The sequence below is a fragment of the Fonsecaea pedrosoi genome, assembly GCF_000835455.1.
Source record: "Fonsecaea pedrosoi CBS 271.37 unplaced genomic scaffold supercont1.1, whole genome shotgun sequence".
NCBI classification, from domain to species: domain Eukaryota; kingdom Fungi; phylum Ascomycota; class Eurotiomycetes; order Chaetothyriales; family Herpotrichiellaceae; genus Fonsecaea; species Fonsecaea pedrosoi.
Genome location: NW_013550615.1, coordinates 976,926 through 998,789, shown reverse-complemented (window position 1 = coordinate 998,789; position 21,864 = coordinate 976,926). Strand labels below are relative to the sequence as shown.

At 52.7% G+C, this 21,864-nt stretch overlaps 9 protein-coding genes across 9 annotated transcripts; 4 read left to right on the top strand and 5 right to left on the bottom strand.

Moving 5' to 3' along the window:
• Positions 1–195: 195 nt before the first annotated feature.
• Z517_00353 (uncharacterized protein) lies at positions 196–4,263 on the top strand (the record flags this gene model as incomplete). The annotated part of the gene is made up of 1 exon (XM_013433319.1): positions 196–4,263. One exon carries the CDS (start codon positions 196–198, stop codon positions 4,261–4,263), a length of 4,068 nt encoding a protein of 1,355 aa, XP_013288773.1.
• A 448-nt stretch (positions 4,264–4,711) lies between these two features.
• Z517_00352 (uncharacterized protein) lies at positions 4,712–7,520 on the top strand (the record flags this gene model as incomplete). The annotated part of the gene is made up of 2 exons (XM_013433318.1): positions 4,712–4,754; positions 4,807–7,520. 2 exons carry the CDS (start codon positions 4,712–4,714, stop codon positions 7,518–7,520), a joined length of 2,757 nt encoding a protein of 918 aa, XP_013288772.1.
• An 867-nt stretch (positions 7,521–8,387) lies between these two features.
• Positions 8,388–8,717, bottom strand: Z517_00351 (uncharacterized protein; the record flags this gene model as incomplete). Its single annotated transcript, XM_013433317.1, has 2 exons — positions 8,388–8,528; positions 8,622–8,717. 2 exons carry the CDS (start codon positions 8,715–8,717, stop codon positions 8,388–8,390), a joined length of 237 nt encoding a protein of 78 aa, XP_013288771.1.
• A 355-nt stretch (positions 8,718–9,072) lies between these two features.
• Positions 9,073–9,701, top strand: Z517_00350 (V-type ATPase, G subunit; the record flags this gene model as incomplete). Its single annotated transcript, XM_013433316.1, has 5 exons — positions 9,073–9,123; positions 9,187–9,220; positions 9,287–9,295; positions 9,367–9,467; positions 9,528–9,701. 5 exons carry the CDS (start codon positions 9,073–9,075, stop codon positions 9,699–9,701), a joined length of 369 nt encoding a protein of 122 aa, XP_013288770.1.
• Positions 9,702–10,139: 438 nt separating this feature from the next.
• On the bottom strand, positions 10,140–11,111 carry Z517_00349 (uncharacterized protein; the record flags this gene model as incomplete). Its single annotated transcript, XM_013433315.1, has 1 exon — positions 10,140–11,111. One exon carries the CDS (start codon positions 11,109–11,111, stop codon positions 10,140–10,142), a length of 972 nt encoding a protein of 323 aa, XP_013288769.1.
• Positions 11,112–11,634: 523 nt separating this feature from the next.
• Positions 11,635–13,348, bottom strand: Z517_00348 (uncharacterized protein; the record flags this gene model as incomplete). Its single annotated transcript, XM_013433314.1, has 2 exons — positions 11,635–13,205; positions 13,306–13,348. 2 exons carry the CDS (start codon positions 13,346–13,348, stop codon positions 11,635–11,637), a joined length of 1,614 nt encoding a protein of 537 aa, XP_013288768.1.
• A 507-nt stretch (positions 13,349–13,855) lies between these two features.
• On the bottom strand, positions 13,856–14,794 carry Z517_00347 (uncharacterized protein; the record flags this gene model as incomplete). The annotated part of the gene is made up of 1 exon (XM_013433313.1): positions 13,856–14,794. One exon carries the CDS (start codon positions 14,792–14,794, stop codon positions 13,856–13,858), a length of 939 nt encoding a protein of 312 aa, XP_013288767.1.
• Positions 14,795–14,995: 201 nt separating this feature from the next.
• Z517_00346 (uncharacterized protein) lies at positions 14,996–16,501 on the bottom strand (the record flags this gene model as incomplete). The annotated part of the gene is made up of 1 exon (XM_013433312.1): positions 14,996–16,501. The coding sequence occupies one exon, from the start codon at positions 16,499–16,501 to the stop codon at positions 14,996–14,998; it is 1,506 nt and encodes a 501-aa protein (XP_013288766.1).
• Positions 16,502–16,822: 321 nt separating this feature from the next.
• Z517_00345 (uncharacterized protein) lies at positions 16,823–19,288 on the top strand (the record flags this gene model as incomplete). The annotated part of the gene is made up of 1 exon (XM_013433311.1): positions 16,823–19,288. The coding sequence occupies one exon, from the start codon at positions 16,823–16,825 to the stop codon at positions 19,286–19,288; it is 2,466 nt and encodes an 821-aa protein (XP_013288765.1).
• Between the last annotated feature and the right edge of the window lie 2,576 nt (positions 19,289–21,864).

Sequence of the window (21,864 nt, the reverse complement as noted above, 5' to 3'; positions counted from 1 at the left end):
AGCGTTTGGCTTGGCAGAGCAAGCGTCGATCAACCCCGACTCGGAATCTGCCTCGCGTGTGAGGACGAGACGTTTTTATTTTACTCTTTCTTTTTTTCTGCATTTTCCTTTTCGTCGTCAGGCGTCGGTGGGGTGTGTCTTGTCTTGTCATGTCATGCGTGTGAGTAGTTGCACTCGTGCCCTGACTACAAAAAAATGCGCCTTCGACTCCTCATCCAGCGGTACTCTCTCCCGCCTGTCACCATCATACACACAACCGGCAGTGGGCCCGCCTCGCATACAAAGTCCCGCTCTGCCACGATCGCCGACCTGCTCGCCGATGTCAACGACCTTGTTCCTCTAGAGTCTGCGGACGGCGAATGGGGTCTGGAAGACTACGTCGTCGAAGTCTCAGCCACTGCGGACCAACACTTGACGTACGAGTGTCTGCACTACCAGACACTGCATAGTGTATTAAGAGAAGATGATGAGGTGGTGATTAGGGCACTAAGCAATGACGATCTAAGGGCGAGGAGGTTGGGTGGACGACATCAGATCACAGGCGACGGCAGACACTTGATCGATGGTGTGGCATTCGGCAAGCAGTGGTTGAGGAAGACTGCGCGACCGGGTGTCCTTATCCCGCCTAGAAAAAGGAGGAGGATTCTCTTTGACGAAGATACCGATGGGCCAGCAGGGGAAGATACTGGGCTCATCCTTCCCGCTGCTGATGAGGAAGAGGCGTACACAAATGCTTTGGTACCATTTACGAGCGGGGAAGAAGAGGATGATGATGACGAGGACGATGATGACTACGTGGAAGATGAAGCCAATGCTGATGTCGACAACTCACAATTGCAAGTCACCATCAGAGAAGAGTTCGACGATGCCGATGCCGATGCAGAAGACGAGGCGGACCTCGATGGTGGAGATGAAGACGAGCGCCTGTCCTCAGAGCTTAAGCACTTGCTTGAAGACGCTGCCGAAATTGAACAAGCAGGTAACATGGCCATTGCACTGCAAGTCCTTGACAAGAGGCTGAAAAGAAAACGAGACGTCGGAGACGACGGCGAAGAGTACGAGAACGAGACATTTGAAGGCTTCTCCACTCCCATACATAGCTCACCTGCAAAGGTGTATGGCAAGTCCAATGGTCGACAAGAAGGCAGGGCTGAGTTAAAGGACGACCGGGACGGAGGCTTGGAGAATTTAATAGGGGAAATCGCTGATCGACAAGACCAGAAAAGTGCCAGAGACATTATGGTTTGGGACGATGATGATGAATATGACTCCGAAGATTCAGATATGACTTCGAGCTCCGGTATCACATCATCCGACACCGACACGGATTCTGATGCTGATAGCATGATGGAAGATATTGCCCTGCAGCAATCCAAGAAGAGGGTTTTGAACCTCGTCAGAGGTCTTGAAGTGGACAACAAATCAACCGGGCTTGATCCGGAGGAAGTCGAGAGTGAGAGCGATAGCTCCTCTACCTCGGATTCCGAGTCTGAATCTTCAGACGACACCTCGTCAGAAGCTACAACATCCTCTGATTCCCAATCCGACTCTGAATCCGACTCTGAGTCCGATGCTGAAGAGGCCAAAGCAGAGAGTCCACTTGTGTCCAAGACAGCTCCACCTACAGCAGCCATCCAGACACGTGAATCTCCAGAAAAGCCTGCCAAACCATTGGTAGGCGTTCCCTTCCAGGGAACACATAAAACGCATTATAACAATGCCAGGGTAAAAAGAAGGAGGCGACTCAATGAGCTTAAGAGGCAAGGAGCGCTCCCTGAAAATGCAGGCTTCGAGGAACTAGCGAGATACGAGACCATGGAACAACAAACGGTGGAAGAAGAACAGTTGTCAGGTGTCAAACAGCCAGCCGACCCCCCAGTTCAAGAGGATGCACCAGATGCGGAAAGTCGTACAGACGCAACGGTCAAATCAGCCGAGAAAGAGGGTGACGAAAACTTAAAGTCTTCAGATTACGCAGACTCAGCAGTAACCAACGATGCTCTCACAGCGTCTGTGTCAGCCGAGCTCAAGGCCATTGAGACCTCTCAAACCGAACCACCAATTGCCCCGGAGTCGACCCCAAAAAGAGCAAGACTTGATCTGGCCAGTACTCGTCGTCTTGTCTTCGGTTCTCTCGGCTTAAGAGCGCCAAAGAACGCCAAAGAAGACCAGGCATTGAGGGTCAAGCTGTCACAAAACATTCGGCAACCAAAACAGCAAGAAGGTCATCATGAGAACAGTGTTTCCGAGTTTTCACAACGGTCGCCAGTCGAGGGAACTGATGACGATTTCTGGAAGAACAGATTGATCGTATCGGCAGTCGAATGCGAAGAGCCTGGGGCATTCTTACCACCGCCGCCATTTCCGTTCGAACAGGGGTGGGCCAAACCGGACAGAAACAAGCGGAAACTACGTGATCAAAGCCAGTATTACCAGAGTAGAAATGACCGGTCGCGTGGGAAGGACAAAGGATCTTTTGCACCTGTTGTTTCAACTCTGGAATATGATGATGTCTCAGCAGACACTTCGAGCACTCATGCTGTGCCGACGCTTGATGGAAATTCGGATATACCAGCTCAGGAAGATCTCGACAGCCTTCCAGAACTCGAGCAGGCAATGGTTCTGCCAGGCGCCACTATTGCCTACAAGGAACTGCACGTCGATGCTTCGACAAATTATCAACCAGAAGTGTCTCACTACAGAATTGGCCAAGTAACGCAAGTGGATGAGGACGGTACAGTTCACCTCCACTTGATGAACGGCTCAAGAGCTGCAGATTCGAAGGGTAAAGTCGATCCACGTACAGGCGAAAGGGTCTACGGCAAGTTCGAGCTAGCCAGTGAAGATGCAGATACCGGAGCTGACGATGGTCTCCGCGAAATTTCGCTCGCGGACATGATCTCTGCGAAGCTGTTCAAGCCCTCTACGATCGAAGTTCCCGATAGTAACCATGCTAGCGGGTCAAGGGGCAGCGAAGCACCTCTATCATCGAGCGAAAATCAATTTGTCAACATCCCTGAGTCAGCAGAACAAGATGTTCAGCTGAATGAAGCAGAAAAGCAAAGTTCAGCCATCGACACAATTGATACACCTCGCAAACAAGAAATCAATGGGATAATCAAGGAGGCGGGCTTCAATTCAGCTCTAGATGAAAATTTACTTCGACCTATCCCTGACGTTGCGGCCGGTGACGTGAAAGCGCCCTCTGTGCCCATCGAAGAAGAGGCCCAACCGCAAGGGCAATACCCCCACAGATTTCGTCCAAGATCCCCCGGTCTCGACTTGCCTTTGCCTGGTATGAATACTTCATCGGACGTGGACCCCAGTACCACTCACAACGAAGGATCAGGTGATGCTGGCGCGACTGGGAGCTCCCAGCTCCCTCCAACCTCGTCACCATTGATACCGACCCAAGAAACCGTAGACTATCCTCACATCTCTCAAATGGACATCCATTCTTCAGAATCTATGGGCAACACCAACAGCAGCTCGCATCAGGATGCACAAAAGGACTCACTAGCTCCCTCAATTGATCTATCCTCTGCTTCTGACCCGAAGACATCATCAAACGAGATGTCGAGTGGCAAGAAGGGTGAACTAGGAGCTGAAGGCCTTGGTAATGAGAACCATAGCCATTCAGAAGGCGAGCCTAACTCACTCGAGTCGGAAATACCGGAGTCGCAATCCCAAAAGACCTCGATGCCTTCTCAAAACATGACAGCCGATGGTGAAGAAATAGGAGACAGGAGTTCTTTTTTAGGAGAACTTGGGTACGATGGTCACGACTCATCGTACCATGATTCCGGCAATAGTGACGATGACAGCGATTTGCCCTCCCTGAGCGAACTTCTCTCCACCCAAAGAAACCGCAGACGGACCCGATCGCTCACCAAAAGAGTGTCCCCTCCAGCTCCAGCAAGGAAGTCTCTTCGCAATGCGACGAAAATGGCAGGAAAGAGCCCAACTCCGCAGGGTAGTCCTGATCTTTCGGCTCGGCACCGGGCTAATACCAAGGTGTCGCAAAGCCAGAGCAAGTCTAGACTGTCCCAGGTTTCTTCAGGATCACCTGTGGTGGATCTCACTTTCTCAAGCGATCCGCAAAGTCCGCTGACTGACGATAGTGACCTGCTTTACAGCCAGAAGAAGATTAAGTCTGAAGTCAACAATCTCAATCGTGGCACGAGTGCGAGGACTGGGAAGCAGGATAGCGGGATTGGGAGTAGAAGACTGCTAACCACGAAGAAGGTTAGAGAGTACTATTGAAGAACGCACGACGGAGCAGAATCCTGGTGCTGGAGGGTTGCGACCCCTTCGGTATGGTGCAGAGCCATGAGTAACCATGAGATATAGTCGCTTATTGCAACATGATTCTGGTCGAATCACCGCATGCGTTGTAAAGACAGTGATAATACGTATGATATGTACACTGGTATTCTTAACTGTGGAATATAAGCTTGGGAGCCAAGGGAGCCAGCCTTGCCAACTGGACTAGTGAGGCTTACTTAAGGCTGCAAGGCTGCAGTCGGCGTCATCGCGCACTGCGTCTCCAAATGCATCGCGACAGTCTGGCTTCTTCACGCGATCATTTTCGACTCTCCGGTTGATTCGCTTTCCCTAAGGAGGTAGTCGTATTTCTTCTGTCGAGGTTACCGCTTGCAGTTGCCCTGCGGTCTCATAATGTGTCATCGGTAACGCTCGCCTACAAACAGCCATGCTGGCCCGGAGATTCGATGGGATCTTCACGATCCTCCTTTGTAAGTTGCGCCCATTCTAAAGCCTGGCCCGGGGTCTAAGTATCGTGTCCAGATTTATCCATCGCCCTTTCTATTCTCGTCCCCTCATACCGAACCTCGACTGCGGTGAGAGCCGAATCGTTGGACTCGGAGCTTGAGTCTCCGCGCAGCGAGCAGGAGAAGCACAACTACTGGGCGCAGGGTGGAAATGACATTGTTCACGAGATATGGTCGGTGTTGCGGGACTTTGAGCCGACATGGAAAGACAGCGTGGCTCCGGCACAACCTTCTGGCCTCCTGGGAACGGTATGGCATTACACGAGAATCATCTTCCGCGCGCTGTTCATGAATACTCCGACACGGGACGACAATAATGGCCCCAAGATCAAAGGGGACTTGAAGAAGGGCGTGGATTCCCTCGCCACGGCGGCCTCCTTTGACGACCCAGACGCCATCTTCCTGCTCGCTGAGATGAATTTCTACGGCAACTTCTCCCACCCGCGCGACTTTGAAAGAGCCAAATATTGGTACCGTCGGCTGGCTGATTTGGACGGTAATTCCACGGCACAATATATGTTGGGATTGATGTACGGTACGGGGGTTGGCGGCTTGGAAAGAGACCAGGCAAAGGCGCTGTTGTATCACACGTTTGCCGCGGAGCAAGGGAACATCAAGTCCGAAATGACGCTGGCTTACAGATATCATGCCGGTGTTGGATGTTCCAGAAATTGCGACAAGGCCGTCTCCTACTACAAGAGGGTAGCGGACAAGGCTATGTCATATTGGCATTCAGGTCCTCCTGGGGGATACTCATTTGTCCGCAACTCCTACCGCTGGGTCGAGGTTGATGGAGGCATCTACGGCGAAGGTGCAAGTGTCAGCTCTTCGGGCCCCAACGCTCCTCGAGATGGTGTCACCGCAGCGCATATTGACTATGTCCTCGATTACCTCGACACAAAAGAGCGACAAGGCGACTTCAACGCAATCATCACACTGGGCAAACACTACTACGAAGCCCCTCGGGGTTACAAGCGCAACTTCCGCAAAGCACAACGACAATTTATGAAAGTCGCACGGGTCTACTGGACAAAAGACGGCAAGGTGTCCGCAAAGGCACCAAAGGGCATCGAACGTGTGGCGGGAAAAGCGGCAGCCTACCTTGGACGTATGTTCCTCCGTGGCGAGGGCATGGAACAAAACTTTGAAAAGGCTCAAATATGGTTCAAGAGAGGTGTTGCCCTCGGTGATTCCTTTGCTCAATATCACATGGGCTTGATGTATCGCGATGGTCTAGGCGTGCCGCAGGATGGGCTACGTGCGGGCTCATATCTGAAGGCTGCCGCAGAACAGTCTCTCCCTTTGGCTCAGTCGGCGCTGGGAGTGCTCTTCCTGGACCAGGGGGACATCGAGACCGCTGGACGATATTTTGAACTCGCAGCTGGAGCGGGAGTCATGGAGTCATTTTACTATCTGGCCGAACTCACAAACCAAGGAGTCGGCCGTGAGCGCAATTGCGGCCTGGCAGCTGCCTACTACAAGGTGGTTGCTGAAAGGGCAGAGGTCTTGCATTCCTCCTTTGTTGAAGCCAACTCGGCTTACGAAAGAGGTGACTTTGAAAGAGCGTATATCGCTTCGATGATGGCTGCTGAGCAAGGGTATGAGAATGCACAAGCCAACGTGGCGTACTTGCTCGACCACAAGACGTCGGTGATATCACTACCCGATCTCAATATTCCTCTTCTCTCGACGACAAAATCCGGCGCGAAAAAGAGCAAATTGCTCAACGACCCATACCTGGCTCTGGCATACTTTACCCGCTCTGCCAAACAAGCCAACGTTGACTCCTTGATCAAGATGGGCGACTATTATCTCTCCCTGTCATCACCCACCAACGCAGCACTCACGCTTTTCCCGACCGAAGACAACGGCGAAGCGAAAACCAACCTGGAAAAAGCAACAACATGCTATACCACGGCTGCGGAAACACATCACTCGGCCCAAGCCCTGTGGAATCTGGGTTGGATGCACGAAAATGGCATCGGCAGCGTCTCGCAGGACTTCCACATGGCCAAGCGCTACTACGACCTCGCGCTGGAGATGAACAAAGAGGCCTATCTGCCCGTGACGTTGGCTTTGGCAAAACTAAGGCTCCGAAGCTGGTGGAATGGTGTGAGTGGTGGAAAGGTCAACGGGATCAAAGACGACGAAGCGGAAGAGGAACAGCGGCGGCCCAAGACGTGGATCGAGTGGGTGAACCGATTCCTGGATGCGGCGGAAGAGATGGACGCGCGCGAGGCAGAAGCTCTTGCGAGGGAGCGCGATGGAGACGACGAGCTCTTGGGCTACGCCGACCCAGGGGTGGCTGGTGACGGTAACACCGAATACGCCGATCGAGCCGCACACGGCCACGGCCACGGCCAGCAGGGCGGAGGAGGCCCAGGCCGGGTCGAAGGCGACGTCTACGGCGCCGACGAGTGGGACGAGATCGACGACGGCCTCGTCGAGAGCCTCATCATCATCGCCCTCGCCGGCGCCCTGGCCCTGCTCGTCTACGCCCGCCAGGCCCGCCAGAGGGTTCTGGAGGAAGAGAGGCGTCAAGCCCAAGCCCGGGCTCAAGCTCAAGCTCAGAACCAGAACCTGGGTTTCGCCCAAGCAGCCGCTCCTCAGCACCCGCCACAGCAGCAGCAACAACCCCACGCGAACAACGGCGGCCAGGATCGAGGTATGTTCCCGCCCCCCGGGGATCTGGACTGGAATAATTGGGTTGCCGGCGGGATCGGGCATTGAGTGAGTGAGTGATTATGTTTTGAGATGTTTGGGATGTCCGAGACACATGGTGTCTATTATGGGTTGTATCATACATGAAACAATAAAACGGGGGTTAAACGACGAGATCTACCCGGCATGATTTTCTTCTCCAGAGAGGCTCCTCTAGTGTAAAGAGATCTGGACTGATCTCCGGAAGCGGGCAGTATCCCATGGATGGTATTCATTCATATATTCTATATGGATTTGCGTGACCTTGATAGAAGGGAGTTGAGATGAATTCACTTCGATAGCTGCTAACCCCCGGCTGCTTCGTTGCGACAATATACAAGCAGTTTTCTGCTCTCCAACTGTGGCCCACGCTCAGCGAACATGCGTAATCGTACAAAGGACACCGTCGAGATTGCTGCTGCTTCGGCACCGTCTAAGTCCACTGGCCTTGTGGTGTCGAAGTTCGATCCAAGGCGCTCCCTATTCTGTGTGTCGACAGAATCTCCACGCCTGTACGGTTGCATCTCTCTGGTGGCGGAAGCGAAGTGCTTCATGCTCATAAGCGCATCACTCCACCTCCTTTCTCATACCCGGGAAAAACGTGACCCGGAGCCACTGCCATGCTCAGAATGTGGCTTATAGAGCACTGTACCCTGGAGGAAGGAAACGGCTTTGCGGCCGTGCACGACCGTAGGTGGTGGTCTCTTCCGTGATTCCTCCTTCAAGTTGGAGTTGTCCCGTATGTCCTCACTGACCAGTGCAACGAGAGTGCGGTACGGCCGCGGCAGCTTCGGGCTCTCTCGCTCACTCAGCGTATTCGGAAGTCTTTATACTCGAAGACGGCCATTCGAACCTGCGTCGGAGGTCCTTTCAAGGAAGTCGAGTAGAGTCATCCTGTCAGGCACCACTAGTACTGTCATGCACAGTTTGCACTTTCTTATATTCCTCCTCCAGCTGTCTCTGCATGTCAAAATCGGCTTGTCTCTCTCTCTTTATGCGTTGTTGTTCCATATCTCGAACGACACCGGCATGCATGGCCTGTGAAAGAAAGAAAGAGTCAGTGTCGAGGATCCACACGTGCGCAACAGCTGTATCAGATGACGGATCAGGATCGAGGATATGTGTACATACAGCTTGTTCGGCGGTCTGGGCCCAGTGGACAAAGGCGACTATGCCGGCGGTACCCAGAATAGTGCTGAGGAGGGTAATCTTCGAGGCTGTAGACATGGTGATTGACCCTTCCAAAAACGATGTTTGCTGGTGAAGCAAAGCGATTGAAGGGAAAAAATAAATGTTTAAGCGGGTGGGAGTTGGAGAACAACGAAGCTCCACAGCTTCGAGAGGGAGAGAGAGCTCGGCGGGCAGGCGCATCATCGCTAGGATACGAACACTAACTAAACAGGCTTGACAGGTACACCACCAGCTCAAACACAACTTTCTCTGCGCAATCCCCCTTTCCTTGAGCTCTTCCTGCTTGTTCCTCGTAGCCTCTTCTACTCCTCTTCCTCACACCACTTGTTCGAATTCGTCAATAGCAAGATGGTTCGTATCTGTCCCCTCCAACGGCGTTACGTTTATGCTAATGCCAATCCAGTCTGCCCAAAACTCGGCGGGCATCCAAACCCTGCTGGACGTAAGTCAAGAGTGAGGTTCCGGGAGAAAAAAAAAAGCAAGAGATGCTGAAATATTTGGGCAGGCAGAGAAAGAGGCTCAGAAGATTGTCCAGAAAGGTATGTATCCTACGATCTGTTCCGTCACGCCGCGAGGTTCCTTGTTAACGCAATCCTACACTGTAGCCAGAGAATGTAAGCTTTGACAGCTCTCCGCCGTCCCAGCGTATATCGGATCAGTCTAACGCGCCCCCTTTCTTCGCCAGATCGGACAAAGAGGGTAAAGGACGCCAAAGCGGAAGCTCAGAAGGAGATCGAGGAATACAGGAAGAAGAAGGAGGAAGAGTTCAAGAAGTTTGAGGCCGAGGTGCGCATTCTACGATAACCCCGGAGTCAGGCCTGCGAAGCTTATCAATTTTATGCGCAGCAATCAAGCGGGAACAAGAAGGCCGAAGACGATGCCAGCAAGGACGCAGAGGCCAAAGTGAAAGAGATCGACCAGGCGGGCAAGAAGGCAGGCGCCAAAGTCATCGAAGACCTAATCAAGACGGTCATGTCTCCTCATCCTGAAGTGCCGGATAAGATCTCGCGGGAAGACTAAGATACGGGACCATGGGAGATGGTGCAGCGTTCGATGTCAGACAAGACAGAGAGTGTGGTTGTTCTAGGGGAAGGGCAGGCAATTACACAATGGGCTGGCGCATTGGAGTCGAATCCTCTACAAACATAGACATTGCTCGGAAGGGCATGCTATAAACCATATTGACTGAATTCGTTCTAGAGATTTCTATGGTAGTTCCAGGGAGCACGTAGATCACTGCGGCTCTACTATATGGTTCCAATGGCCGTCTCACCGCACGACACTTTGGAGAAGGGGAGGATTGTCGTACTGTTGCTCCCTCTCTCCAGCCGTACTCTGGGTTGATATGCACGCCTTATCGTTATAAGCACATAAAATCCGGTCTCCCGTCCCAAACCCAGTCTAGAAATACACATATCCCATTCAGTCCTCCCATACAGTGTATGACTTCTATTCCCATTAGAACCCTTGTTTAGCCAACTCCTCGGCCACGGCAAGGTAAAAGGCCACGGCGTTGAATTTCTCCTCGACCAGGCCGACGCGACTGGCCATCTTCTTGAGGCGGTTCGTCCAGTTGATCAGGTCCAGGTGCGTGACGCCGGCCAGGGTGCCCTTGTACTCGCCCCACTTTGCGCTCCTGACGCTGACGAGGCCGTCGTTGGGGCCCTCGAGCACGTCCATCAGGTCGTGGGACAGACGGAACACGGACAGCAAGTGCGGCGTCGCGCTGGCCCCGTACGACAGGTACTTGACCGACGGGTCGTTGGGGGTGCGCGGGTTGAAGTGCTCCGTCACGTAGCGGGTGGTCAGCTGCGCGAAGGCGCCCGAGTCGATGTTCATGCGGCCCAGGAGCTGGTACAGCCGCGGGAGCAGGTCCGGCCCGATGTCCCGGATCAGCATGTCGGCGGTCGAACTGCCCCGGTGCGGCGTGGCGACGGTGGTCAGGGACCGCACGCGGAAGAGTGATGGTGGAGGACACAGCCGCGAGATCATGTACCGCGCGTCCAGGCCGCCCATGCTGTGCGCGATGATGTTCACTTCTCTCCCACCATCGTTTCCATCCTCGCCCTGTCCCCCAGTGGCCGCCGCAGGAAGTCTCTTCGCGATCTGATCCATGAGCACCTCGGCACGCTCGGCGATCGACGCCGTCCTTGGCACCGTCGTCGTGATGCATTGCACCCCGCGCGCCTGAAACGCCTCCTTGATCCCGCGCCAGTAACTGATCCCGGGCAACAGATCCCCCGCAAGCCGCAGTTCGTCGAACCCCATCAGCCCGTGGGCCAGCACGATCGGATACTTGGGCGTCATGTAATGGGCGCGGAGGCAGGCGTAGTCGCTGACGATGAGGCGGCCAGTGTCGGCGAGCGAGCTGGAACTGTCCGGGTCGTAGGACGGGATGTTCTTGCTCTGTTGGTCGCCGGTTTGCCCCATGGTGGTGGTGGTATTAAGACCATTGGTGGATAGTGATCCTTTGGTAGATGTCGATTCGTGTCGAGCTCGGACATGCTCACGAAGGGTCAAGATCTCTGAGGCGCGTGGTCGCCTCCCCCTTATGGGGACTCCAGCATGAAGGCGTGAGACCCTCCATGACATGCTACCGTCTCCTCAAAGAAGCCACTCTGATCCCTTGGTGCGCTGGATGGTGAAGTGGATTCCATTGGCTGTTGACTTTCTGTCAAAAGTTGGGAAAAGCTGTCCACTTGCCATCGACTCCATTTCGAAATCCATGTTTCAACGACATTCATTAGCTTCGGAGCTGCTTTCCGAAGTCTGGCCGATTGGCTTTTTCGTCACTTCATTCGGCTTGTGCCTGAGGCTCTCAAGACGTGACGACCTTCAGATGATGAATTGACGTAGCCCCATCTTCAATATTGTATATACACTGAAGTGGTATCTAATACGCCAGACCTGGATTACAGCTATCACCCGCGCATCTGTCTTGCCAAAAGCTCTATCATTCTTTGCGTCTATCCAGCGACATATTAGCCCTTTCCGCTAAACTCACAGGGCTCGACTCATGTCCATCCAGACCGCTCATAGCAGGAATCTTTGGTGAGGACGCCGGGGTTTGGTACTGGCCTAAACAAACCTTGACCGACCCGTTGCTCCTTAGCTTGCTCGACTGATCTCTAGTCTCGCCCTCTTGACTCTCCCGCATTATCTTTCCCGCAGCGTAGGCACATCCGCCATATGCAAAGCGGATCAGAGAATCACCCGTTAGACTACCGATAATGAAAACATGTGGCGCAACCTCGAGATCTTCGTTCGCCTTTTCGCGCAGTGTCTGTGCTGATATCATACCAGCACCACGTAGCGATTCGGCTTCTTTAGGTATCACTTCCTGCAGAAGGGATGGTGCGAGATACTCCAACGAGCCCCGTCTTCCAACCACATACTCCAAACCACTCACTTGGCGCTGAAATGGTGATTCCTTCGTGCTGGCGTTCTGAAAAGTGACTGTAGCTGCTAATCCGTCGTCAGAGACCTGGACATCAACGACTTCAGTGTTCGGCAACCCTTCGTAGGTCGCATTCCAATCGCGACTCAAATCGAAGTCAGACATGATTCGACGGTATCTCGGGCGTTTGTCCTTAGGCTTTGCAGAAGGGTTCGCGGCAAGTTTCATCCGCCGGTACACGCCTGCGTATTCGGGATAAGCTTGCTGGTGGCAAGCACGTAACGGAGAGGGTGACGTCGACGGAGCCCATTTGTAAATGTGAATGATCTTTTGGTTTGGTGGGCTCGAGATAATCACATCGGCAGCACTGAAGCCGGACCCAATGACTAGAAGTGGGTTTGTAGACGGCCCCATCTGTTTGGCACGAAGTTCGACAAGAGGACGAAGTAGCGGTCGTGGTTGGATGAGCTCGCTGAAAATTCCCGACGCGAGGACGAGATTCTTGCACAGAACATTATGCGACGCGATATAGAAACCATGGCCCCGACGAGAAACCCCCCGGACTTGCTCTCCGTTATGGATTGAGTCGGCGATACCCACATGGAAGGGATATTCAGCAAGATAGTCGGCCACAGCATGGCGGGATGGCCTGGTATAGACGGGCATTGGCCGACCATTTCGTCTTTGGTAGTGTTCATCAAAGCCGTAGCCGGGAAGCGAAATCATTCCCGCATAACTAAGAGTTCCAATATCCCAACTTGCGTGGACAGGATTCTCTACCCATTGCCCGCCTGTACTGTGGGTTTGTCCAATAACCATGTGAGCAACCGCTCGCGAAGGCTCGTAGGCCCATCGAATGCACGTCTTTTTCTCCGCGTCATCGGTTTCTCCCAGAGGTCTCACTAATGTGTCCAGTAACACATTCACCGGCAGGGCTTGCGTTGAGTAGGAGAACCGCGAACCAGCGAAATGCTCCGTCAGGTGGTCGAAGTCGATATCGAGGAGATCATGGCCCAGCCGGAGCAGTTTCTCGTGGAGGATGGCATCCGGATGCGGGCTAGATTCATCGTAGTATGGGATGTGTCCATGGAGGATGTACGAGAGAATCAGAGAGGAGGGGCCGTTTCCTACAGAGGGCGCAAGAGGTACAGAGTCAGTCTAGTTTCCCTCTATCTACCTTTGGTGACGAGAGATATGAGCATCGGTCATGGAGCGAGCAGCACTTACCAACAATGACGGTGTCAACCTTTTGAGGCTCGCCATGAGCCATTGAAAATCTCGTCCCCTTGAGGATTCTGGCATTGTCCTAGGGGCGATGATAAATCCGTATGAATGAACTTTTTTTTCTTCACTTTGTCCATAATCGCGGAGGAGGGGCACTTCGGTTGATTCTAACGGGAGAAACAGGGGAGACAATCTGACCAGCGGGGTGGGCTCTGGGCGGGTAATTGGGGGGGGATGGCGCCCCAATGGGATCTCGAAATCGGCCCTGTGGCCCCTAAAAGGTTCCTAAAAGGTGGGCAGGTCTCGCTAGGTTCGTACCAGCTCACTACCTGTGTAATGTGTGGGTTTAACTAATCTGGGTACCTAGTATCGCAACTTCGATTCGAGGTCTCGAACTCTCGGTCTGTTGGTAATCATTTACCACACAAGATGGATCCCTGTTGCGATGGCTTCTTCTGTCCCTGACTGAAATTGACTGGGACCACCCCACTAGGTCGATCAGATCATCCTATGTCAGGAGACACTGCTGCGGACAAGCAGGAATCGTGGAGGCTTAGAGCTTCCACACGGGCGGTCTCTTTTCAAAAAAGGCATTGATACCTTCCCTGGCATCCGCAGATCTTGCATGAAGAGCCATGAGCCTGCCAGTCCATGCCACGGCATCTTCGTAGCCATCTCCTCCGGAAGTAGAGGATGCCCCAGACAGTCCCAACTGCGTCCAATATCCCCATTTGCCCAGCGCCTGTGGCTGTGCAGCCGTCTTCTCGGATAACTGACTAACTATTTGGGCAACCCGCATCTCTAGGGCTGCCTCATCTGGAAACACCTCAACTGCCCCTCCTGGGAGCTGATCGGCTCGGACTGGCTCGGCCAGGGCCAGCATCCGGTACGTAAACGCATGTCCCAGTCTGCGCGAGACGGCTGTGGACGGAGATGTGCATGGCAACCCTAACGATGCTCCAGGCAGGCGAAATTGAGTTGAAGCGCACGCCAGTGGGAGATCCGTTGTCAGAGCCAACTGGGCCCCTGCAGCTGTCGCCAGGCCTTGGATAACACCAATCACTGGGGCCGGAGAGCGCCTGATTAAGGACATGACTTCGGCACAGAGGGCGAATGTCTCCTTTACTTCGTCGTGGCTCAGTTTTCGTAGCTCGCCCAGATCGTGGCCTGATGAAAAGACAGAACCCTCAGTGCGTAGCACGATAACATTGGGTAGTCCCCGTCGATGCTCTTGCCAGCGTTCGATGTCAAGGAGCCATCCATGTTCTTTTGCAGCTTCAGAATTCTCGGCCTTTGCCGCCGTCTCTAAGTCCTCCAGTATTCCCGGTTTGAAGGGAGGAAGTATTCTCACCCGGCCGTCGACAGGTGATCTGTTGTATGCGTGCAGTTGATCTCGTAAATCCCGCAGGACTGCGAGAGAAAGGGCATTTCGACGCTTTCCATTCTTAATCGCCAGGTAAGCAGCGCGGTTTGGCAAGGCTGGCCAAGTCATGTTGAAAGAATTTCCTTATTGGTGGGTTGAGTACGTTTTCAAGTGTGCCATGCGCTCTCAACAGTTGATTTATTCCTGCTCCTCTGTGGAGGCGCGCCAATGCAAGCTCTCCCGTTCTCGAATATCGCCCTCCACCAGTGGGGCACAAATCACGGGGGCATTTCCGATCCGAGGTCGTTCCTTGAATATGTCGGTGTCATTTCATCGCATGACAAGGCTACCATTTCGTCGATCCATGACATCTGTGCCTCGTCGACGGTATGTACCATTCTCCACCGGCTTGTTCTTATCATTGATGAAGGGCTTTCGTGGCCAAGATCGTGCAATATCGATTCGTGATCTCGGGGCCCAGATCTCCAGGAACAGGAATATGAGATAGTCGATGACAACGCAGAGACAGAATAGCTTCCCAGCCCATATACCACATCCGTAATATCGTTTTAGTCGGTCGATCAGCGCGTAACCGCGGACACGGGAGGCACTCCAAGGGGCATTTGCATGTTGACCGTAGAACTCCTGTTCAGTAATCGCGCCCGTGATACCATCATATACTCGTTCCGTCCGTTGGGCAACATCGGTCCAGGAATACATCATCTTGACCTGATCGTGGAAGCGTTCAGTTTTCACCTTGCCCGAGCGCAAGGCAGCTATAGCTTTACCAGTCGCCACAACCAGGTCGTCCTCTTCAGGCTTAGCAAAGGTCGTCATGTGCGCTGGAAGCACCTCAGGTATCCCACCGACTCTGGTACAAACCACGTACAGCCCACAACTCGCGGCCTCCACAATCACAGTCCCAAACGCCTCAGTCAGGCTTGGATGTAAGTAGATATGCCCCTTGACCATCACGTCACGGACTTCTTCATGGCGCACAGGGCCGAGCAACTCGACTTTGTCTTGAAGCATTCGCCTTTCGAGCATCTGTTCTAGATCGATGGCTTTGGGCCCTGAGCCGGCGATGATGAAACGGACATTAGGATGTGCAGCAAGGATTCTTGGAATGGCGGCAATTAAAAGGTCGGTTCCTTTGTTGTAGAAGAGTCGGGATATCACCACAATCACAATTGTGTCTCCAGGACCGAGGCGCTGCGGAAGTGGCCTGGGTCTCATATATCCGGTATTGTTGTCGGACTTGGAGACGTATGTCTTGGGTTGGAAGTTTTCGGCAACCACGGCATTCGGTATCACTGACACCATCAACGGGTCAAGAGACGCTCTGAGAACGGTGTTTTCCTTGCAAGTATGGCTGACACAGATGACATGGTCAACATCACTCAGGGCGAACTTGAGTAGCTTGTTCGTCAAGATGGAAGCAGCGTCAGCAAACCCGAACAGGGAATGATCGGTGAAAACGGTGCGTAGGCCCATGGTTCGAGCATGAAGAATAGCCTCATGACAGAAGCTGCTCAGGCTTCCATGACCATGAACAATCTGGATCTCTTCCCTGATAACGATGTTGCGGAAAATGGGGAAGAACGAGAACACCGTAGGCATAGTTGTTTCTCGATAGATGACCAGGAAGGGAACGTGGTAGACTTTCAGTCCGTTCGTCAAGTAATGAATCCCCGTGCGGCCATTGTATGCATGTGTGATCACCACGACCTTATGGCCACGATCGATCAGCTTAGAAGATAGCTGATATATGTGGCTTTCCACACCCCCCGGTTGAGGGAAGAAGAAGTCGCTGACCATCGCGATGTTGTAAGGCATGGTGACCAAGTGTATATCTCATCCGATATTGCTAGAGCCCTGAGGAAGACAAGCCACTTTCAAAAATCGGAGCCATCAATGATATTAACCCTTGAGTCTTGTTTTGCGTATGGATATCGCAATGTTGCTCGTGGCCAACACGAAGATGCAGGCGGAAAAAGGGGAAATTCGGGGCATCGCAAGCCCGAAGGCGGTGAGGAAATTCTGCCGGCGAAATTTCCAAACTTTCATCGACCAACATTCATGAACGTCCAATTTTCTCATCCCACGCTCGAGATCACACCACGGGAAAGGAGGTTTTCCCCCGCCTTCTCTTAGCACATGTCTGGCTTCTATGCACGCTATGTGCCCTCTCCAAAAGGGGCTTCCACCATCCCAGATCCCACCGAGAAACCTTTGTCGAACGGGGAGAAGCGCAAGAGACACCAAGAAGCCCCGACGCAGGAGAAGAAGCGCAAGAAGCTGAAAACCTCCAAACCGTCAGATCAACAAGATGACACGCCTCCCCTCAACGCTTCAAAGAAAGCCGGTGTGGTCACCGAAGATCCCCCAACAGCGGCCGCGAAGCGAATCTTAGACAAATATCGCGTTACTGAGGGTTCAGAGTTTCAGCCTACCTCAGTTACAGATGAGCCCAAGGTCTCGGAAGGACTGCAACACGAGAATTTCAACCTGGAAGATGTTATACAAGAAGCACATAACAAGTCAGGAAGCAAGAAGAAGGAGAAGCGACGAAAGACCCACGAACACCAAGAAGCAGAGGCAGATGTTGCAGCCTATGCACAGAAGTATAGCGCACTGCTCACAAAGTATGAAAAGGCGAGAGAACACGATCAGACAGAAACGAAGATCAACGATGCACCAGATGAACCGCCCACAGAACTCCATGGACTTGAACCCATCCCTCAACCAGAACAGATAGACATAGCCTCAGAGAAGCCAACCTACTCGATCCTTCCACCTTGGCAAGAGGACCCATTAGTCGTCCCTTTGGATCTAACCTCAACTTTCGAGTCACTTGGTGTTCAAGAGCCCTTGTCGGCAAATTTGAAAAGACAAGGACTGCGATATGCATTACCAATACAAGCATCGGTATTGCCATTATTACTTAATGGCCCTGATCGTCATTCAGGCGATCTTTGTGTTTCGGCCGCTACAGGCTCTGGTAAAACTCTCTCATATGTCCTCCCCATTGTGGCCGACTTGAAGGATATCCCAGGTACCAAGCTCAGGGCGGTTATTGTTGTCCCAACACGGGAGCTCGTAAAGCAGGTACGTGATCTGTGCGATGCTTGTGCAGCCGGGACTTCTCTTAAATTTGCGACTGCCGTGGGAAGCAAGTCTCTTACCGAGGAGCAAGATCTGCTTATAAAGGAAGACAAGATCTACGATCCAGAGGAATACGAGCGATGGCAACAGAGACCCATTGACTGGACCGACTTTTCTCTACCCAAGCTGGCCCAAACTGTCAGAGATGCGGACCCAATGGAGTGGGTGGGATATGTCACACACTATATATCAAAAGTGGATGTACTAATCACGACGCCCGGTCGGTTGGTCGATCATCTCAAGTCTACTGTGGGCTTCACGCTCAACGATGTGAAGTGGGTGGTTGTGGATGAAGCAGACAGATTACTCAACGAAAGTTACCAGGAATGGATTGCCGTGGTCAAGCCAGCTCTAGAGTCGAGGGCGGCTACTCTGACGAGGGACCAGATTCTCCGCCACATGAGGATGCCAATACCGAAACGAAGTGTCACGAAGATCTTGCTTTCCGCTACCATGACCCGTGACTTATCCAAGCTCAATGCTCTGGGGCTATGGAACCCGAAACTAATCGTGCTGGGCGGTAATCAAGAGAAGACAAGGATGACGGGAGTCATTAGATCTCCTGAACGTATTGATGAGTTGGTGCAGAAAGATAGCGAAGTTGTCTATCTTCCCGAGACCTTGGAGGAAACCGTGATTCCTGTCACTAACGCTGCCGAGAAGCCATTGTATCTCCTGGAACTTCTACACAACCATATCGCACTACCTCTGAAGCTGCTGAATGCGGACGATGTCGCTGGGGTTTCTTCATTACATTCGGACGTCGACTCAGACTCCACTTCGACATCAGAATCCAGCTCAGAAGATCTGACATCTTCAGAAGATGAGCAGGACTCGGACTCGAACACTGAATCAGACACACGCGCGGGCTTGACACCTACCAATGTCAGTTCAAAGAAGCACCCAGAAAGCCAGAAGACACCAGCAGTGGCCCGAGCACTGATTTTTACCCGGTCGACCGCATCAGCTACCAGACTCTCTCGATTATTACAGATCATTGATCCTCTCTTGGCTCCCCGAATTTCTACCCTGACGCGCAGCACCGCCTCATCTGCCTCATCACGACGGGCCTTGGCTTCATTCCGCAGGTCAAAGATATCAATCTTAATCGCGACAGACCGTGCCTCTCGTGGGCTGGATGTACCGGGTCTTGAGCATGTCATCTCATATGATGTGCCGAACAGTCCTTTGACATATGTGCATCGAGTGGGCCGAACTGCTCGAGCCGGGAGAGCTGGCCATGCATGGACATTCCTTGAACATAGAGAAGCAGCTTGGTTTTGGCGCGAGATCGGGGGTAAAGTCAAGCACGCAACATCGAGAACAGGCATTGATGGTATTTCAATCAAGAGGCAAACCAAGATTTCAAAACTCCATTTGAGCGTCGAGGGAGTAGAGGTCAAAAAGCGATACGAAGCGGCTCTGCAGCAACTAGAGAAAGAAGTGTTGGGCAAGTAACCAGGGGTGAATGGTTCAATCTGTGACATTATCTATATAAGCCCTAGTAACGCATTCAATCCGTACTCCTGGAAATCTCCTTCTGATCGACGAATGGGATCAAGGATACGATCTGCCGAAAATTCTTGACGAGTAGAACAACCTCATGGGCGTTTCTCTTTTATGAGGCGGCAGTGTTCCGCAACCTCACTTTCGCTGCATCCAGAGCGCCTATTCTTGACTCTGGTATCTCATCGGGGGAAGCCGAGTGACTTGGATTCGTGCGACAGGAGGTGCATTCGATGAAGCCTTGAAGCCTTGGGCGTCATTGGTGTTGGCGTGGAGGGTGAACTACCCAAGTCGCAACTCACTGCGGCGCAACAGCCTTGAACAGGGACGTCGACCTCTTCACATTCCCTGCCAGATGCTACGCCAAAGACAATTTGCGAAATGCGAGCGATACTTACGCCTGTCTTTCCACTAGACCTATCTTCCCCTCCAGGACGATGCCGGAGTTAGCGACTGAAGCGGCTTCAGCTCACTCAACCTCACCTCAGAGCCCAGTTCTTCAGAGCTCAGCTCTTGAGAGCTCTAGCAGCGTTTCTTCAACTCACACACACAACAGAAATAGTCTCCTCAATACTTTCCTCTCCCGTCCTCCCACCTCGAAACCGGCAGACACTTCGTCTGAAACATCCAATACTACGGTATATGATAGGCGGACATCGACCAGGGTGCTGATAGGACATCCGGAATTGTCTGTGATCCCCATGACTGCGGACATGTTAGGATTATTTGCTGTACAAGAACGATCGGTATGTCCCCCGTCTCCGTAGGAGATTTACATGGCTATCAAGAAGCGTGATGATATTGAGAGAGCGCAGCTTCGACTCTTGTAATAGTCCCGATCCATCTTCCTAACCCGCAACATAGTGCGTGTTGTCGGCAATCATGTCCCCAACATCGGCGACTCAATCCGTCTCTACCTCCGATGTCAACTTGGATCGCGTCTTCGTCCTCGTCTCGTCTTGGCTGACTCACGTCGCAGGTGGCTGGGTTAACAGGCGAACTCTGGTTATGGGCTGCTTCCAGTCATCATCCACAACGGGAAATCATCCACGAGGCTTTCAGACGCTCTAGCAGCAGAATGAAGCTACATATCACGAGAGGCAGGACTACCCTGTTGGTATCGGTCACGCGGGTGCAGCCATGTACCATGTCGTAACTGCGCTCCAACCACCGACCGTCAATTGTTGACATCCTTCGAACTCACAGCCTAGATACCCTGCAGACGAGGTGACCGGGTCTCTGATCTTTGTAACTGGCCAACGAGACGCAAGCCATTTGAGACGATCGGCCTAAAAAGACGGTGACGAGATGGCTCCTGTGTCTACTTGGGTGACATCCCCGTCACCTCTACCCGTGGTGGGCATCTTCCCAAGGGCCCAGGTGGCTGCCAGGTTTGTGGAGTCCCCCTGAGTGAAGTCGACAAGTGCCGACCATCTCGATCGTCATCGATCTCAGACTGGGCTGATTAGCAAGATATTGGTCACCTCCCGTCCAAACCGGATCTGGCAGTCGAATTAACGTAAAATCAAACAATTCCTGCGAAGCCTAACTACAAATGCACCAAAGAGAAACGGCCCTCGGAACACAGTCGTGGCCTCTCCGAAGGGCCGCCAACCTTTGGCTAACTCTGCAGTGTGTGCAGGCGGTGCTCTTTCGTATATCCACATGGTGACTGGTGGTGACATACCTAGACTTGCTGAGTTGAGCTTGCATCAAGACAGGTCACGGACAGCCTCAGTGGGCCAATTTCACTTTCCCCAACATGCGACTTAGTCAATATCGAGTTATTCTGGGAGATCGGGCACGAATCTGACTGGCGGGTCTATCGATCCATTCGTCCTATTGCACGCTTTCAAGGCCTACCGTACCCTGCGACTTGTTCGAAAGAAATGATTCAACACGAAGCCCAGCTGTTGTGACCGATATGGTTGGAGGGTGTCAAGCAGGAAGGTCTCGGATGACAGAAGAGGATATTCTAGTAAAGTGACCTGTCCGGGTTTATGCTCCAAGTGGCTGCCATGCAACCGAGTGTCAGCTAATGTGAGACAGACCGAGTCGCTAGGGGCAGCAGGCCTCGTGAAGCATGTCAATGCTCCTGGACCCCAGCCAGCAGGTTTTATTGCAGATTGTATTGGGCCCCATCAAGTACAGACAGGATTCGGCCAAGCACCATGTCCCATCGAGTCAACAGGTTCTTGTTCACCTAGCGAGGACACTTTTCCACTTCTTGAAATCACAACTTACTGAACAGGGAGAAAGCTTCGTGTCATTGCAAGACAATCAACCATTCTTCCGTTCGGCCTTACATAGTACCGTCCTACTCCGACCTCGCTCCAAGGGATTTCGACGAGCAAACATCCAACCAACGAACAAACAAGATGAGAGGCTAGCAGAGGTAACCAAGTCGCTGTCCTGTCATTTACTTGCTAGCTATCACATTCGATTGTCGGCAACAGATGCTTTCCCTTGGTCATGTACTTCCCTGACGCAGACCTCGAGACTCGAGCCTGGGCCTCTCATCTATCTAA